We start from the raw sequence: 12,719 nt of genomic DNA on the forward strand, positions 1-12,719 counted from the left end.
TTTTTTTTGGGCGACGTTGGGAATTTTTTTTGAATTTATAAATCGTTTTTGGTGCTGTTCGTTAATCTATTTTTAACATCTCTTTTTATTAAATATTTTTGATGATATTAGTGGAGACTTTCACTGAGCACTAACTGCTTGCGTAAATTGAAAAAGGGGTTTACTTCACAATATACATGAAATCAATTTAAATGGTCATTCATATGCAAATATAGTGCTGTTGATGATTTTATTGAAATTGCTGTAATATTACTACTAGTTTTTAATTTGAAAATTTGTGTTTGGTGTTGTGATCTTAAGCGCGTACATTCACTTGATATATCAAGTCAATAATTTTAACGTCCGTATCTTGAGAAATCATATTTACATGCATTTTAAATGAGGTGTAAAAACATAAATTCTTGCAAAGCCTTTTAACTTGAATGTTTAATAACCTGCCTATATTATAATTATAGTAGAGATAATAATAATAAAAACTATTTATTTATTAAAGTATATATGTAGTACATATATTTTATTGAGAATTTAATGTTGTGTAAAATTATAATTCCTAAAGTAAAATCATTTGCTTAGATGATTGGTACTAAGATAATAAATTCGCATTCGTAAAAATTACTTTACTCTACTCAGATACGTTTTTTTTAAACTCAATACCATTCTCCCACAGCTCGCAATGTTATCTCTTGAACTTGAGTGTGTGGTGGCGTTGACAGTGCGTATATCACTGCATTAGCAACATCGTCAGCTTGTAATATAACATCGCCCAATTCAGTTTTCGTCTCGTCTGGCACAATTTCTGTTGATACCCAACCTGGGCTGATATTCTACAATACAAAATGAAAAAAAAAAATAGAACCAAAAAAGCGGGAATGATAAGAAAATAAATTGTTATCACAAATTGCTTGGAAAACTACCACTTACAGTTGTTTTTATTTTAGTCTTCAGTGTCATTAATTCTTGTCTGCAAATTTCATTAATCGCATTCAAAGCGAATTTTGTTGGTGTGTACACATTTAAACTGGGATAGTCTGGTCCTGGATTGTAGCCGGCTAAACCAGCTGTGCTGTTAATGAAAATCAAATGTCCAGGAAAACTACGTTTTTGCATACTTTTAAACGCACTCTGTGTGCAATAAATGGGAGCCATGAAATTAGTGTTCACCACATCCTTTATATCATGCATTGGCATTTCTACTAAATTACCATCACGTATGATGCCTGCATTATTCACTAGTATATCAGTGCCACCCAATTGCTTTTCAATCCATTCAAATGCTTCTTGTACTTGTTGCTCCTGCGATACATCACACTGACGATAGTAAAAGTTTTTCTGCTGTTCTGTCGTTAATGAATTTTTGAGTGATTCCATGCGTTCCGTGCGGCGTGCAAGTCCAACGACTTTTATGCCCGCGGCTACAATTAGCTTGGCACAAGCGGCACCAATACCAGAACTGGCACCGGTGATGACAGCGACGCGATTTTGCCAACGTTCCATTTCAATTATATTTCAATTAAAACTATTTAAATTGAATGTAAACAAATTAATTATTTGCGAGTATTAAGTATATCTGCTAAGTATTCCACTCGTATCTGTAGCAAATGCACGACTGTTTAGATAATACAAATTGCTGCTCTTATAATTAATTTAAACAGCTGATAATAACGTAGTTGCAGATAAGCTGTGTGATAAGTGGCAAGTGTATTGGTGTTCGCGATAATAGCTGAAAAAAAAATGATTTAGGCAACAAGACTTGTAAAATGCGCTACTATAGCGTATATCTGTATATTGTAAGACATAATATATTATATTAAAAGATACTATATATTACATTTTAAAATGCAATGTATTATATTGTAAGGTACATTATATTATATTATAAGATACAATATATTATATTGTAAGTTATACTATATTTTATTGTAAGATACAATATATTATATTGTTGAACACAATATATTACATTGTATTATATATATGGTATTACATATTACAAGATATAGCACTTTAAGTCGCCTATGATAAATTGACACATTTTTGAAGTAAACTTGAATTTATTAAATGTAGATTTCACATAAATAAATAATTGCTTTAGGAAAATTGTTACTCAGATGAGTATATAAAATCGTAAGAAAAATAAATAGCTTTTTACTACAGCTCGATGGCTCTTTTCGAATTTACAACATAACAGCAATAGCGAAAAAATCAAAGAGTCACTACGTTATAACCCTAAGATATCTATCTTGTTTCCATAACTATAAGCTAATTATCTTATAAACATAAGATAACCATAAGATAAGCAATAAGATTGAGCCACCTAGTAAGAATATCTGTTGTTACAGCGAATACTTATCAACAAAAGAAGAAAGGGGATTCTCAAAAATGTACTTCCTTTTTTTATTTGTTGATTTCAAAATACTGTGAATACTCGTATCAGATAAGGGAAAAGAGTTGGCGCATAGAAAAAAAGAGAGTGAAGTCGTTAATAATTTTAAAATAATTAAGAAAATATATTATTAAAGTATTTTAATAATATTATTAAAATTGACATTAAACATATAGATGGTTAAACAAAAAAATATCTGATTCAGTTATTTATTTAATAGTTCTTAGTTCATCTCTATCCAAGTTGCACACGTACTGAAACTATGTTCAACATAATAGTATTAATAATTTTCGGAGAACGAAAATATCTAACAAGAAAATATTTACAAGTTTATATAAATCTAATATATCTGCGCTAATTTAAATTACAATTTAAACCAGGCAGCATATAAAAAAATGTGATTAATTGCTTGATGTAGGGTATAGATTCTTAAATTTTTTTTTTATTTACCTAACTTAATATTTCTAATAGGTTATAATTAATTTACATTCGTGTCTGTTATTACTCTAAACTTTTATATTAAAAGTCTTTCGATAAATTTTTATTTTAATAAAATATTAAATAAATATTCTATTAATTTTTTTATTATTTATTTTTTTATTTTATTATTTGGAAACCAGATTGACGTGGTCGTTGATTACTGCTTGATTAAAAAAAAACGTATGATGATGAGTTCAGACGATAAAGTGGGTGTTACTAAAAGTTTATTGACATTTTTAGAATAAGATAGAAAAATATTGAAGTAAAGTAAAAAATCTTGTTTAAATTTTTTTGTTTGGTTAGCAGAATTCAAAAATAAACTTCGTATATTTTTAGGGGAGTTTGGAAGAAACTTAAAGTTTATTACTATGTTTCCACCTGTCTGATTTAGGCTGTTTTGCTCATTAAGGCCGGTAATGAGAATAATTTAGCATACAAAGAGCTCATGGTAAATAAAACGATATAAGGCGAAAAATGTCATCTCCCAAAGGGAAATGTTCAAAATTTGAAATATTTGTTATATGTTTTATATGTAAAATATAAACAAATAAGCTATTTCTTATGCATAAATCAGCTTATGCCAATGGAAATAACCAAATCTTAATTTCATTAACGTAAGTAGTTTTAACTGGATTGAAAACATAATATAATACTTGAGAAAACATTATTCGAATATAAATAAAATCATAATTTTGAGATACATACAATCTTAATCTTTCAATAATGCAATATATTGATATTTATTCATCAATAATATTATCTATATAATGCTTAAGTTAATTAAGAGATATTAGTCTTTATTTGCTAAGTATACATATAGCAAGAGTTAATCACAATTTTGTGATCTAGATAAAGTGGCCATTCACATGATATTTTTACTATTTTAAACGGTAATCTACACTTCAAAAGAGAAGTGCTAAAAAGAAAACCAATAATTTCAGGAGAATTTAAGGGGATTGAAGATAAGAGTGTACCAAACATTTAAAAAAAAAATGCTATAACTTTTTCTAAAATTGACTTTCCTCAATCGGCTTGAAAATAACAAATATAGATATAACAGTTATATATAACAACAAATAAATTATTAATGTATGAGAAAATTTTTTCTATTTAATAATCTATAATATATATTTTCAATTCATTATGTTTACCCCAGAGTTTTTGTTTTTTGTATAACAAAACCATTCTCGATGATTAATATTCAACTACAATGGAATTATTTTTTGTATCCCCAGAGTTTTCCATTAAATATTTTTTATTTTTTCCTTTTTTTTTAAATGACAATTTACATTTCAGCACATTTTAAGTGAAATCAATGATGCAAACAAACTGAATTATTTTTCTTTGGAATATTTTATGAAGAATTGCGGTTTATCATTTTTTTAAGGAATTTTTATATGAAATAATAATTGGCTTGGCTACGGCACAAAAGTCATAAAGCAAAACGTAGCAATTTAGTCGCAGCACATCTAACAATGAAAAATATGTTTCCATCAGTACAGATAAATGTTAGCAAAGTTTAATGGTCCTTACAAATCCTTTGTGGGGCATAAGAAAATTCATTTGTGTCTTTTGTAAATTGTTTATTAAATTAAATATATTTCTTTGTAAAAATTTATATATTTTTTACGCAATTGTACCGATGCTTCTTAACCTTTATATAAATTTTTTTTCTTTAAAAATTTTTATTCATATGAAGAGTTTGAAGTTTTAAATGTATTTTAAATTTATATATTTTTGTTTTTAAATTTAAAAATAAATATTCAATGAATGAAGACTACCTTTTATACAATTATACAAAAATAAGAAAAAAAAAGATACAAAAAAAATAAAATAAAATAATTTGGTTTGATTTAATTTAATATAAAGCTATTCTAATATTAATTTATGAACACAAATAAACAATATATATTTAATTTTTGTATATTCATAAAATATTTTTCAACGAAGGAAAGATTAAGACTAATGAATAAACCAATATTGATTTAATAATGATCAAAAAAATTAATATTAAATATTATTAATTTCATTAAAATTAAATTAATATCCATAAAATTATATATAAAAATACATATCAGTTTTTGTGCAAAACTTTATTTCCGGTCAGATACATGAAATACCGCTCTAAATGACAAAATAAATTTAAAAGATATTTAAGAAATAATGATAATTAAAAAAATTTTAAATTAAATATAAATATAATTTATTTAAATGAAATATAAATATATTTATAAATAATATATATTAAATGAAATAATAAATAATAAATAAAATAATTTATTTATATGACATAAAATTTCGTTATATGGACATACAATTTTGAAAATATTTTAATATTGTCTATAAAGTGTATTTACTTTAACAAAATAAAAAATTATGCATATATACAATTATTTTAAATGATAAAAAAGGATAATAATAAATGAAAAAACAAGGTTCAAAAAATTAAAAAAAAAATTTAAAACAATGAAAAAAATCTCCAGGGGACACCCGGGTTTGAACCGGGGACCTCTCGATCTGCAGTCGAATGCTCTACCACTGAGCTATATCCCCATGAAGAACACCGACGACAACATTTTAGTGCTTTATGACAGCATTCTAAGTTTTAGATCTATTTCGGAAAAGCTTAATTTATTACAAAAAATTCTTAAAGCTTTTTATTAGTGATATTGGCGAAGTAAATATGATCTCATCTTAATGTTAAACGAACACCAATTTTATTTACTCTTAATTTGCACGTACAATCTTTATAATAAATATGAATAATTAAACAATTAAACGAAAACACTTGTTTTCATTAAATTTTGTTGATTTATATTATTTTTATTTTTTAAAAAGAAAAATATTTAACACAAAGCTTTAACGATTTTAAAAGCACTAAATCTGAATAGATCAATCGTAATAAAAAAAAGGAAATGATATGGGTTCATAAATAATTCGTATTCTCAATTTACAGTCTCGTATTCTTCTTCAAGTTATAGTTGGTGCAACGGTTCTAGAACCTGGCAGATTGCATGTCAGTGCCCACCAAGCAATATTGCTTTGTAATCTTATAAAGTGCCATTTGTATTTCGCCTGTCAGAACCCGCAGATAGGTCATCACATTTGCAAGATACCTTGGAGATATGAAGGTCAAAATAATAGATTGTATTGTAATGTTACTCCTCCACTTCTTCCACTGCTTTTATTCTAATACTAAATACGCCAAATTTTCTAGACTTACTTATATCGCTGCAGTTCGAAGTCTGTTTAAGTGAAATAAAAGTGCCCCTAGTCGTATCGATTCTGACAATAATAACTTTCTCTGATCCGGTTTTATTTGTTAAAATGCTCCGGTATAAGTTACTGATTGCACACATTGGTCTGATAGTCTAACTCGAATAGTCTAACCAATTTTTTAAATTGTGTTGTTAATAAAATATTACACTTTCGCTAAGCAGATATAACAAGCAAATTGAATTTTTTCCAATATATCTTCCTAAATAAGCAAATAAGCATAATGCTAGACATAGTTATACTACCATATAAACTATGCTCAAATTTAACAAAGGTCTATTTTATCAAAAATATCTTCACACACAGTTAAAAGCAAGGTAGCACACGCACAATTGATGTATTCTTGTGACAACGCATCTTAGCTTATATTAATAAAAATAAAATATACTATATAAAATTCATACATAACTTCAAAAACTGCATTAACATTAAATATATTCCCAAATTTTTCTTAAAATACTTAAACTAAAAATAGAACTGTCCCTAAAATCTACTACCACAAAAATCCAATATTTAATTAAGTATTTCAAAATTTGTGGTTTAATTTGTTTATTTTTTCGATAGGCGAACATTAACTCCACCTTTTGGTACAATAAGAATTGAATAGTTATCGATTTCGATATCTTGTTTTGGCATTATTTCAATATTGAAATTTTGTAAAATCTTTACTACACCCAATTTAGAATTAATTTTACCCATGCGTTGTGCTATACAATGACGTGGACCTTCACCGAAAGGCATATAAGCTTTGGGATTGTAATTACTATTTTCAGGTAGAAAACGTTCTGGAATATAGATTTCTGGATCTGGAAAATGTTCCGGATCACGATGTATACCAAATAGAGATATAAGAACATTTGTTCCCTTCTTGATAATTTTATCACTGCCTGGTATTTGATAGTCTTGTGTGCAAATACGATTCATTAATGGCAAGCTAGGATACTTTCGTAAAGTTTCTAGAAAATATAAAGATATATTATGAATATAATATGATTATCAATAACTTACCATTAATGCACAATTCTAGGTACTCCATTTTTTGCAAAGTTTCGTAAGTAATTTTCCCATTATTTTCAGCTAAAACTCTATTGACCTCTTCGGTAACTTTTTTCAGTATATCAGGATATTGTGCGAGTTCAAAGATAGTTAAAGCAGCTGCTGAGGCTGTAGATTCTTGACCAGCAATGTAAAATACAAACGCCTGTGCTGTTATGGTTTCAATTGAAATATTTTCAATGAAACTTCCTGCTTTCTTTGTTACTTTAGCATCGAAGTTATCATCTTCCTCAATTTTACCGGTATTTTTTAATTGCATTAATAACTGCAACATGTCCTTACGTACAATATTATGTTTTTCACGATATTCGATAGTGTCCTTTACTATTTTAAGCATTTCTAATGCCACTGGATTCTTCAATCCAAATTTACGGAACAAAAATTTAACCAACCTGAAATAATTGTTCGTAAATATATATAATATTCAATTAATTGTATTACAAATATGTAATTATGTTCATACGATATTAGGTTAGTATATATATACTCGTATTATGACATACTTGTTATATTCTTATTATTCTATTTTCTACTTCAACTTCAGTTTACTTACGATGGAAACAAATATAACAGCATACCCAAAATTGCGGCAGGATGTGTATTTTTGTGGGATAAACGAACTATATTTCTAAATTTGTTAGTAGGATTCTCGAAACTATTGATATCCAAACCAAAAATGGTTGAGCCTATAATATCAATAGCATAACTATAAAATAACAAAAATATTATTTACATATTATTAAATGATAACAAAATATTCTAAACTTACGTTGTAAAAATTTCCTTTAAATCAATCTTCATAGTACTCTTTTCCGGTATCAGTGTATTTAAATGGGCAATCATTCTATCACCTACTTCCTCTGAAGTACTGAACATTGCCTTTAATTTTCCGGATGTAAAAAGTGGTGCTAACTTAATACGCATATCACGCCAACTTTTGCCTTCTAATGAGAATATATTTGCTGAAAGTGGATCCTTTTCTTCATCCACATATATGCCACGATCATGGAAACTAGCAAAATCCTCTGCCAATATATGACGTACTAAATTAACATCACGTACTAGAATCGCCGGTCGGAATAATAAATAAACACCCAAAAAACGTTCTTTCGATCTTAAGTAAACATCATACATTGTCATACCCATGGACTTCTTATGTTTAGCGACGGATTCCAAACAACCGTATGGTATTTTACTATTCTGATCATATGGAAAATTCTGATGTTCCCAATATGAATATATGCGTTTTATATAGTGAAATAAAATCACTGCTAGAACCACTAAAATCAAAATAATCATTTTTGTTTATAAACAATACTTCTTATACGTTTAAGACTTCTCATATGACTGACTGTTTTAAAATATTTCTTACCTGTTATTTATATGTTCTAAAATTTGTGAACATACTCTCTTTCGCACGCTAATATTTGTTTATATATTTTGGAAAACTTTACTTTAGGCGTTGCTACAATTATTGTTGGGATAATGTATTCACAGTTCATTCTGACACTTTGCATTATGTCTATGCAATAATAATCCTAGTTTTCTTCGCAATCTATGAAAACACCAAGGAAGTACCCCTAGTTTACTTTAGTGCAAAGTTGTAAGCTGTAGTCTGTAAATTATGGTCCATGTATATATAATTTTTCTATATTAGAAATATAAATAGATAAATTAAAAATATGATTTTTTGTGTGCTGTTAATAAAAATGTTGACTCGATTATCAGAGCACGCACCTTCAAACAATTATATGTTTGAACTCAGTAAATTAACTGAGTCCTCTAACAACGTGGCTATAAGTTATAAATTTATTAGTATAAGTTATCTGCAGCAAAGAAACTCTAGATAGGAAGTTAATCTCTATATAAATCCACTGATATGATAAACTATGAAGCTTATATGATCCATTTAGGCATTTGTGTTTGGCATGATGAAAGGTATTTGAGAGTAGTTTCAGGAATTGTATAACAGACAACACAGTTCTAAAACAAAGACATTGCCTAATTGTTATTGTTTTTAAGTAAAACCAAGGCTTATATAAAGCTTAAGATTAATTTTTCATTTAACAATTAACTAAATTATTTGTGTCATTATTAATATTTTGAGATCCTTATTCAAAATTTTTATAATAAAATATAATTGTTCTAATTTGTTCTAATTTAGTCATATATTTTTAACGTCAAATATAAGTCGACCATTAACAAATAATCTCAAAATGTCGACACATTCTGAGAGTATATGAAATATTTCTTTTTCCAGATATGAAAGCGAAAAATTTTATTTGATAATAACATTTGAATATTTTATTTGTGACTAATATTTATGCATTTGTTATAAACATAATGTTGAAAATAAAAAAAAAATTTGGTTGTTCGAATAATGCAATTTTATATGAATTTTGATGAAATTGATTGGAGGCCTCTCCAGTCAAGTTGATAAACGTTATATTTAGTCAAATCAATATTATAAACATAAACAATGCTGATAAAAATTATTTTTATATTTATTTCTGTGTTTTATTATTAGGTCTCAAAATTTTTTTGGTTTAATTAGTTTACAAATAAATTTCTTAACTTTATGTTAAGATGTCGTAAATATATTATGAAAGTTATATTTAGAGATCTCCTCAATAAGGTGTCCTCTTATTGGTCTCAAAGAGAGGACATTCTGGCCTCAGAGAGAGAACATTCAAAAATAGAAGAGGGGATATTCTGACCTAAAATAGAGGACATACATTCAAAAGGATGAGTTCCTTTTCTTCGGTTAGTATAAAAGTTAGAAAAAATAAATGTTATTGTTAGATGGCTCTTAGCTCTATTTTAATTGAAACTGTTTTCTCTATTATTATGTCGTAGTTGTGGCTGTGCAAATTAGAAACTATAGAGGTATGTACTCTGTTACAAGAAACAAAAATTGTTGGAGGTCTATTTGGTTTCTGATCTAACACAGCTGTCATCTCTTAAAATTACAGACATATTCAAATTTGGAGACTTGTCAGGGACCCATGGCTTTTTAACGCTTACCATATGAAATCACGCTTTATATTTTTTGTTGATGGTCTTTCAGTACTGTCGTTTGATGAACTCTTATACTTTATTTGTGGGAAGTGCACTTCGACGCCAAAAACTGCCACTTTATTCTAATCTTATACCAAAGACGGTCAATAGTTTGTGAAAATTTTACATATACATATACCCAAAATTATGATAAAGCCAACTAGTGTCATATTTGGTTTTAAAAATCCAATATTCCTGCCTAATAGATCATCGTTATCAGCACACCTGATCGCTGGTGATGAATTTTTGAAAAACTGTCCCTTGGTGTTTATTTTCAAGAGGCATACTATCTTTATGAGACGGAATATAGAAAGTCAGCACTAGTGACTTTCTTTGTTTAACATTCATGTTTGTAAAGAATGTTTTAAATACCGCATTTGAACCGAATTTTCGCACTTCGATGGTATAATCTTTACAATCAATATATTACGTGGCATATCATTATTAACTGAACGCAATAAATAGATGATATATGTTAGGACTAAGTTGTTATATAAGTTATAATCATATATTATGTGGCCTTTTAATAATTTATTTTTTATTCATGATTATTTTATTTTCATTTATGTTTTATGTTTTATTTAATTATTAAATGTTTTTATTTTTCATTATATTAACATAGCTAGAGATATTTTTTCTTAAAATTAATAAATATATAAAAAGTAGTGTAAAATATTAATAAAATAAAATTATTTTTATTAATAATTACATAATTGATTTATTTAATATAATAATTTATTAAAAATAATGAATAAACATTATAGAATTTGATTTTGAAATTTATAACAAACTTTTATTTAGTTATTATTCGAATGCTTTTGTTCAAGAATATTGTAAACAATTTGATGACAATTTATATATTTTCTATTTAATATAATATTTATTTCTATTATTTTATTCATAGAAGAAATCACTTATATAATTATTTTTAAATAAGATAATAATGTTTACATATATTTATGGGTCCCAATACATACAATTTTCTTTCTGTTTATCTCATCTTATTTCATCATAATAATTAGATAAAAAATATATTGGAGTATTTAAATAACAAAGAACCCATAAAATTAATTCATACTAAATAGAATTTATTCTTTATATAAGATAAATAATTTTTGTATATTAAAACATATAAAAAAATATTTTTTATATTATTCAAAATATTTTATAATAAAAATATATATTTTAACCACTTTTTATTTTTGCCAAGTAAAATTAGGTATTTTTGTTCATTTTAATTAATAAAATAAAAAATAGGTATTTATAAGAAATATCACTCATTCATTTATACAAATCACAATATAAGTATGACTGTCAAATTTTTCTGATTTATAATAATGGTCATTCATGAAACTACTTTTTTACAGATCTTCTTAATTCTTTTATATATACGTATATAAATGTACGTATATAAACAAAATATTTATATTTAAATAATATATTGTATTTCTGCTTTTGCTTATTAATTTTTTATTTTTTGTTTTCAGTTAATTTGAACTGAATATTTTTATATAAATTTTAATATTTTTATATTTTGTTTTTGCATTTAAAAAAATTTTAATTCCAATAAAAACTTTAAATTCACATTTATAAAAAAAATAATCAAATAAAAATATTTAAAAATTAAATGAAAATTATATTAACAAATAAAAATTACATTTAAAACTTATAATATTATTAAATTTTTAAAATTACCCATACCTATTTTACAAATATGGAATAAGTTTTTACTTTATTTAAAAAAAAATTAGTACAAAAAACATTTATTTATTATTTAAAGTAGAAATAAATGTTCATAAAGAAAACCGTAGTAATTTAATATATTAATATTAAAAAATTGATATATAGCCTTTAATTTGTTTTTTGCTTTTTCGATAGACGCACATTAATTCCACCTTTTGGTATAATCGCAATCGAATGATTATCGATTTCGATATCTTGTCTTGGCATTATTTCGACATTGAAATTTTGTAAAATTTTAACTACACTCAATTTTGAATTAATTTTACCCATACGTTGTGCTATACAATGACGTGGACCTTCACCGAAAGGCATATAGGCATTAGGATTATAGTTCCGATTTTCTGGTAGAAAACGTTCTGGATCAAAAGTTTCTGGATCTGGAAAATGTTCCGGATCTCGATGTATACCATATAGGGATATAACAATAGGTGTACCCTTTTCGATTACTTTATCAGTGCCAGGAATTTGGTAATCTTGTGTGCAAATACGATTTAATAATGGTAAGCCAGGATATTTACGTAGAGTTTCTAAAAGATATTTAAATGTTTTAATAGTAAAATTAATTGAGTTTCTTTTACTCACCATTCATACATAACTCCAAATACTCCATTTTTTTTAGATTGTCGTATGTAATCTTGCCATCATTCTCAGCTAAAACTGTATTGACTTCTTCAATAACTTTTTTCAGTACTTCAGGATATTGTGCGAGTTCAAAGATTGTCAG

The 12,719-nt window shown here is 26.2% G+C and overlaps 3 protein-coding genes and 1 non-coding gene across 4 annotated transcripts; all 4 read right to left on the reverse strand.

The window, feature by feature from the left end:
• Positions 1-504: 504 nt before the first annotated feature.
• Positions 505-1,607, reverse strand: LOC119667888 (farnesol dehydrogenase-like). Its single transcript, XM_038077226.1, has 2 exons — positions 922-1,607; positions 505-824 (listed from the first exon to the last, which is right to left on the reverse strand). The coding sequence occupies exons 1-2, from the start codon at positions 1,492-1,494 to the stop codon at positions 648-650; spliced, it is 750 nt and encodes a 249-aa protein (XP_037933154.1). The 5' UTR covers positions 1,495-1,607; the 3' UTR covers positions 505-647.
• Positions 1,608-5,344: 3,737 nt separating this feature from the next.
• On the reverse strand, positions 5,345-5,416 carry Trnac-gca. The gene has a single exon. It is a non-coding gene; the product is annotated as a tRNA-Cys (tRNA).
• A 1,267-nt stretch (positions 5,417-6,683) lies between these two features.
• On the reverse strand, positions 6,684-8,494 carry LOC119667562 (probable cytochrome P450 6d4). Its single transcript, XM_038076867.1, has 4 exons — positions 7,965-8,494; positions 7,749-7,901; positions 7,148-7,587; positions 6,684-7,095 (listed from the first exon to the last, which is right to left on the reverse strand). The coding sequence occupies exons 1-4, from the start codon at positions 8,492-8,494 to the stop codon at positions 6,689-6,691; spliced, it is 1,530 nt and encodes a 509-aa protein (XP_037932795.1). The 3' UTR covers positions 6,684-6,688.
• Positions 8,495-12,066: 3,572 nt separating this feature from the next.
• Positions 12,067-12,713, reverse strand: LOC119667563 (probable cytochrome P450 6d4; the record flags this gene model as incomplete). The annotated part of the gene is made up of 2 exons (XM_038076868.1): positions 12,067-12,522; positions 12,578-12,713. Coding segments are annotated over 2 exons (555 nt in total), but the record flags the coding sequence as incomplete, so codon positions are not given.
• Between the last annotated feature and the right edge of the window lie 6 nt (positions 12,714-12,719).

This window comes from Teleopsis dalmanni, chromosome 1, assembly GCF_002237135.1.
Source record: "Teleopsis dalmanni isolate 2A chromosome 1, ASM223713v2, whole genome shotgun sequence".
Classification (NCBI taxonomy): Eukaryota; Metazoa; Arthropoda; class Insecta; order Diptera; family Diopsidae; genus Teleopsis; species Teleopsis dalmanni.